We start from the raw sequence: 7167 nt of genomic DNA, 5'->3' as shown, positions 1-7167 counted from the left end.
GGACAGGACTCGGAGTACACTGTGCACGAAGAATGAGCATAGCTTAGAGAAGCTCAGTGAAGGAAAAGACCACTCATTCATTCCCACAGTTCTAGGCACAGGGTGGGGGCTCCGTATTTAATGAATGATTAAATGAATAGGGAAATGAACAGTGTCCTCTAGCATTTATAAAATCATGTCAGTTGCCGGTTTTGTTGAGGCCAAATCATTTCCTGTCCCGTTCTGAGAGTTTTTTCTTCCAGTGTAGGCACTTAATCCAACTGGATAAGTTCACAGATTTTTGCACCCAGTTTCTTACCCAGAATGCCCCTTGGTTTGTCCTTCATTTTCTTTCTTCCCATACTGAGCATCTCAGAACATCTGGGAGGCATTTGAGTCTTTTATTAAGTAGGTGTGGGGGGAGTTCTTGTGAGCAAGTTCACATACAGCAAAAGACAGCTCTGTTGAGAGAGGTGGGAAGTGTGATGTGGAACACAGCATGAACTAGGAAAAGACCCACAAAGATGGGGTGAGGGCAGCTGGAGGTCCCTGGGCTCCTCCAAGCCAGCTGCTTGGCCTGGTGTAGGAAGTGTGGTCGTCAGGTCCATGTGTCCACCAAGGGCTGTCCATGCCCTTTCTTAGACACAGCCTTGGAATCCCTAGGAAAACACTGACCAATAAATTAGGTTGAAAAATATATAGAAGGCCGGAAATATCAACCTGGAGTATTTGTCAATGGCGTGGGTGTTCTGGAAGATGTAGAGCCCCATTTGGCCCTTGAGAAGGCCTCTCTTTCTGGAGGATGTCAATTCACTGTTGAGGGCCAAATGGACCACTATTTTGTCTTGCCTGTCTTCTTCCGGTAGAATATGGCTTCTTGGGTAGCCAGCCAGGCTGTTGGCCTCAGATTCACTGTAGCTTCCATCTAGCATCATGGTTCTTGAGTGAAGCATTCCACACATGCATGGGAACTACAGGCCAAACAAAAGGGTCTCAATTAGATCCTGAAGATGGGAAGAGGAGCTGGCCTGGTTACAAAGTGACAACCCACTGATACTCTAGCATCCAGAAAGACATAGTTACAACCACCTCAGCAAGTACTGAGTCCAGCAATTCTCAACCCTGGTTGCCTGTTAGAATCCCCAGGACCACGCACATAGCCACTTTACACTAGCTTCAAACTTCCAATGGTCCTGCTATTGTGTAGCAGTTTCCTCTCAATTGAAACATTCCATCCTTCAGGGAAGCTCATTAAGACAGTATGGTGGTTTGAAAGAAAATGGCCCCCAAAAGGAGTGGCACTCTTAGGAGGTATGGCCTTGTTGGGGTAGGTATGGGCTTATTGGAGGAAGTGTATCCCTGTGGGGGTAGACTTCGACATCTCCTATGCTCAAGCTATATTCAGTGTGGCAAGCAGTTGCTTCTGCTGCCTGTGGATCAAGGTGTAGAACTCTCAGCTCCTTCTCCAGCACTGTGTCTGCCTGCATGCCACCATGCCACCCACCTTGACAATAATGGATTAAACCTCTAAACTGTAACCCATCCTCAATTAAATGTTTCCCTTTATAAGAGTTGCCTTGGTCATGGCGTCTCTTCACAGCAATAGAAACCCTAAGACAGACAGACAGAAAGTAAACAATTCAAAATAGCTTCAGGAAGTTCCTGAAACTGACCAGACTCAACAGGCCCTCTTCCTCCCCAAGAGTATGAGCAGTGAAGACTGTTGACAAGCCAAGCTGCAAAGACTCTGAGACAAACCCAGCCACAGGGAAGAAGCAGAAACCTAAGGAAGTATCTAGAAAAAACCAAAAACCAACTAAGTTCCCTGGAAGAGGCTCAGACTAACTGAGCCACCTAGGGTTGGAGAGGACACTCTCCAACCTGCTGACCTACCTGCAGGCTGTGCAGTGCCCTACAGGTTCCCAACTTTTGTGAACTGGCACCCTTGGGGTGGGCTTTATTGATGCAGCTGTCTTTGAGTTATTTCTGCTCCTGTGAGTAACCCTTCACCCATATTCTTCTAAGTAATCCCAGTAAAACACATTGGTTCACCAAGTTGGATTTTGGTGGTATCCGTATTTTGGTCTGTCATGGGCTACCTATCTGGAGTGAATAGACGTGTGTGTGTGTGTGTGTGTGTGTGTGTGTGTGTGTGTGTGTGTGTGTGTGTGATGCATCTGCTATACAACAGCTGTGCAGCCAGAATAGAGAACCACTGATCAAGCCCAATTTCAGAGGTAAAAACTAAGATCCAAGTGCTACACAGTTCTCCTGAAGCCAGGTAGCAGATATGAGATCCAGAGGTTTACCTTATTCTTTTTGTTTGACATCAAATCTCACTATGTAACCCAGGCTTGCCTAAAACTCTCCAATTTCCTCTTTCTAACTCATGAATGCTTAAACCAGGAATTGAAATCCATGTGTTCTGTTTCTAGTGCTGAGATCTACCTCTGTGTTCATGAATAAAGAAAAAAAAAAAAGATTAGGAAAGGCTGGGAATGCCACCCAGTGGTAGAGCACTTACCTGGCATGTGCAAGGCCCTTGCTGGTTCTGTCCCCAGCATTGAACTTAAAGTAGAGTGCCCTTATTTCAAAGTTGCATTTAAGTAAGAGTTAAGGGTCATAAGTGGACATAGTAGCACATACATGTAATCCCAACATTCTGGAAACTGAGGCAGAAAGATCACAAGTTGGAGCCAGCCTGGGCTATTTGTGAGAGATCTTGTCTCTTAACAAATAAATAAATAGTAAAAGAGCTGGAGTTTATGGTGCTTATACTGCATTTTAAGATTAATTAATTTGCATGTGGTGGGAGCAAGCTCATGGATGCACATGCAGAGGCCAGATGAAGACATTAAGTATCTTCCTGTGTTATTCTCCAATTCATTCATTCATGCATGCATTCATTCATTCATTCATTTTGAGACAAGGTTCACTATGTAACATTGGTTGGCCCAGAACTCACTTTGTGAATTAGGCTGGCCTACAACACAAAGAGATCCACCTACCTCTGCCTCCCAAGTGCTGAGTTTAAAGGTGTGGGCTATCACAGCCAGCTCTTTATTATCATCATTATTATTATTAATGATGATAATATGTATCTTGTATATCTGTATGTGGGTATGTTTGTGTAAGTAGGTACCCACTGAGGCCAAAGGGTTGGCTCCTCTAGAGCTGGAGTTGCAGGTGGTTGTGAGGCGCCTAACATGGGTGCTGGGAGCTGAACTCTGCAGTCATCTACAGGAGCAGGACACATTCCTAACTATGGAGCCATCTCTGCAGCCTTGCCTTAGTTCTTGAAGCAGGGCCTCTCATTGACCCTGAAGTTCACTATGTCGGCTAGGCTGGATGGCCAGGAAGCCACCTCAGTCATCTGCTTCCTTCTGCAGCCCTGGAGTTCAGGCATGTGTGGACGCAGGTGTTACCATCCCAGGAAAGGCTCTTACCTGTGTGTTTCCTCCATAACCCTAATGTTGCGTTTTTCAACAGCTCAGCTGCACCAGCAACAGTTGGAAAAGCTCAGTTAATTGTTGAAGGGCAGGCAGCAGAAGACAACATATTTCTCCTACTGTTCCACATGGAAAGCACAATTAATTGTTAAACTGTTCCCAAAGTGGTAGCTGAGCAGGATTAGGTGAAAGCTTAGCTATCTTTTAAAATAGAAAAGGAAAGGAATACCAAACAAAAGTATTTATATAGGGGCTGGAAAGATGGCTCAGTGGTTAAGAGCCCTTGTTATTTTTGCAGAGGACCCAGGTTCAATTTCCAGCACCCACATTGTGGCTCACAATAGTTGATAGGTCCAGAATTCCAGTTCCAGGATGTCTGACACCCTCTTCTGACCTCCTCAGGTACCAGACATCCACATGGTATATAACATACATGAGAGTAAAACACTCAAACACATAAAACAAATAAATAAGTCTTTAAAAAAATACTATGTAAAAGGTATTTAAATCAGGCTGGAGCGATGGCTTAGTGGTTAAGAGCAGCCTAGTGCATTTGGAGACAGTGTGGAAACACTTCAATAATTCAGATGCCATGCTTGAAAGCCAGTTCTGTAAAGGAAAGATGTTCCTTTCCTAAAATTTAAGGGCCCTTCTGGTAAGGGGTCAGCAGTTACCCAGGTGAACACAGATGTGGAATTTTCATGTTTTCTAGGTGACTGCCATGTTGATTGGTATAATTGTCAGCAATGTATTGGTAATGATGACACAGGAGAAACTGGGGGTAATAAGTTGACGTTATAAAGCATCCAGTCAAATAAGTTCTATAAAGTAGAATTTGGCCAAGGGAACATGCCTGGGTATCTTATCAGAAAGAGCATGATTCTGCCGACAGATAGGGCTACCCTGGCTGACAACTGCCTGGGAAAGCAGCCTTGGTCTGTCCAGGGATAACTATGACAATATATTACATTGTAAATACCTCCATTTGTCCAAACAACCAAGCCTTGGAATTTCTGTCTTTGTGAAACATGGTTAATTGTTCAAACCATAACTTGGGCCTGGAGCTTAAAAGAGCTATGTAGATGACATCACATTTAATACAACTCAAAACCTAGATAAGCCCCAGATGATTTCTGTCCAGTTTGGGCACTAGCCAAAACTGGACAATCACTGTTATTGTTAAAGAGTTTTTCCTGAATGTGTGAAATAAGTTCTCATTGGGTACTTACTTCTCTGGCATAGTAAATCGGGGACTCTGTGTGTGTGTGTGTGTGTGTGTGTGTGTGTGTGTGTGTGTGTGTGTGTGTGTTATTGCTAGGAGTCTGAATTCAGGGCTTTGTACTGTGATTAATACAACATTCCTGTATGGAACGTATGGAACATCTTATTTGCATTTCAATACAACATGATAAAATAAAGTAATTGGAAGTACAGCATTTCTAGGGAATCCAAAGGATAAATATTAGTCTTAATTCATACTTGGCTAATGTTTACAGAGCATCAATTATTAAAGGGGCTTTGGGAAGCCTGGGGGTGTAGCTCATTGGTTAAGTACTTGCCTAGCACAGGTGAGGCCCTAGATTCAATCCTAACAGCAATAATAAACAAGTCAATAAATAAAGGAACTTTTTACTCTGGAACACAACTTTTGTCTCTTCTTTTCATAGAACAGGAAGCCTCTACCTATTATTAGTGTGTTCACTAATAATAACAATAATATCTAATGTGTGTCTAGAATCCTTCAGTTTCAAAACAGTTTTCCCATGCATGACCTCACGTGACCCTTACAAGGGATCCTAGGAGGAAGATGGGACAGGGGTTCTGCAACCTCTTTCTACCCATGAGGAAACCAGGACAGAGTTCAGATGGCCGAGCCGGATCTAAACTCAGCCTTTGCTGCTCTTGTTCTTTGTCCAAACACTTCTCCACTGTGTAGAAAAGTGAGAACAGATTCTCAAGAGGGATCGGCCTCCTTTGGAAGAAGATGAGAGCCCTTCTGAGGGGACCAGGCAAGTGGTAAAGACAGCTAGAAATCTACTGGTGGTAGTGTCATGTTCTTATTCCTTCTGTGTCCATTTTCCTGTAAATAAGAAAGGGTGGGGAATGGGGATTTAATCCCTAGTTGGCAGCGACTGGGCTTTCTGCTGACACCCTGGCTGCCTTAAACAAAAGCACCGTCAGTCTGATGACCCGACGGGTACCCTTATGCCAGCACCAGCTATTTTGAAAACTCTATATGGCTATTTTAAGGAAACAAGACAATGGTTGCCGCTGCTCGCTCTGGCTCCTGAAGTGTGGCTGCAACCTGGACTATTTAAATCAGTCTATACCTTTTCTCTATCACAAGTCTTGGTGACATCTAGCATCTGGGTAACCTTGAAACCATGTCCACAAGGCAAGGGAGTGTCCCCCCCCCCCCCCGGCCTAACAGAGTGACCTCCATGATGAGTGCAGAGGGACAGTGCCTTGACTGGTCCAAATATGAGCCTCCATTTGCATGCGGGGCCAGCTGTTTTTGCATGAACACCCATTCTCCAGCTGTGTTAGCAGGCTGTTCAGCCCAGTTTGGTGAGATAACTGGGAGATGCCTCTCTGTGCTGCCTCCACTGGGGTTGTAACAACAGTGCACACCCCCAGCTTCTCTCGAGTGGTCTTTTGTCACCTCATTTTTGGCGTGTCTGAGCCAGTAACTTGAAAATAGAAGTAGCGGAGACAGGGAACAAAGGCAGTGGCCGCGGAGCAGCAGCAGCAGCAGCAGCAAAGCAGCCCACGCTTGGGCCAGCTGCAGGGGCAGCCATCTGACAGCTGCAGAAGACGGACCTGTGAGGCTGCAGTGGGAAGCACAAGCAGCAAAGACAAAGCGGCGGCAGCTGCCTCCTCACCGGTGACCACAGGAGCGAGAGGCAGCGGGAAGGCTGGAGAGGGCAGGAGCCGGGGCGCAGTGAAAGCGGAGAGGACAGAGAGTGGAAACCGGGGCGGGATCGAGGGCTGTGAAAGCCACAGAAGAGGAACTGCCCGTCCTGGTAGCTGAAGATCTCCAGACCCAGGAGCTGTACTGGAGGCTGCTTGTCAAAGGCTAAGGAATCCTGACTTCCTAGGCCTCTGTGAGAGCTGTGGACAGTTTCAGATCTTACTCCCGGGGGACTTTGCCTCTTGGTGCAGACCCAGCTTAGCTCTTTCCTGACGACCCTCGCAGGCTTCATTTCCAGTCATCTCCATCCTTTGTGCCAACCACCAATCCGTCAGTGGCCACACTGGGTTGAGACTCAGGATGGTGATTCTCACTATCCTCCCTGCCCTCTGGTACATTCTCTGCAGACTTATTTCTTTCTCATCCTGTGGTAGCCTGCTCACAGCAGCCCCCTCCCACACCAACTCCATTCGCTGGGGACTCCCCCTCTTGGTACAGACCCAGGATTCTCCTCACCCTTTCATCCCTGCTCTCCAGACTCATTCTTTGTCCCTACTGCAGCCTGCTTGCAGGAGCCGCTCCTTCCACACCTCCAGCCCTTGGGGACTGTCTTTTGTGGGGACCAGATCCCCCTACCTTTTCCCACAGCCCCTCTCAGTCTTTCCTCCTGGTCCATCTCCATTCCTTTCTGATGCCCACCGACCTGAAAACGCTGTGTCTACCAGGGAACCCACAGCCACCACACTTGCCTAGGATCCAGAGAGGCCAACAGCAACCAAAGAAGAAAACACACAACAAAGACAGGACCAGCTATCAACACCGAGAATC

General features: G+C 46.3%; 1 protein-coding gene across 1 annotated transcript in view; it reads right to left on the bottom strand.

The window, feature by feature from the left end:
• Positions 1-366: 366 nt before the first annotated feature.
• Gabrr2 (gamma-aminobutyric acid type A receptor subunit rho2) overlaps positions 367-7167 on the bottom strand; it is a 42476-nt gene continuing 35675 nt past the window's right edge. Inside the window, exon 9 of the mRNA XM_006975296.3 lies at positions 367-950. Coding sequence (XP_006975358.1) covers positions 639-950 — 312 coding nt within the window. The 3' untranslated portion in view covers positions 367-638. The remainder of the gene's footprint in view (positions 951-7167) is intronic.

Source organism: Peromyscus maniculatus, chromosome 2 (assembly GCF_049852395.1).
Source record: "Peromyscus maniculatus bairdii isolate BWxNUB_F1_BW_parent chromosome 2, HU_Pman_BW_mat_3.1, whole genome shotgun sequence".
Classification (NCBI taxonomy): Eukaryota; Metazoa; Chordata; class Mammalia; order Rodentia; family Cricetidae; genus Peromyscus; species Peromyscus maniculatus.
The sequence above is the reverse complement of the archived record's forward strand: the minus strand, read 5'-3'. Positions and strand labels throughout refer to the sequence as shown.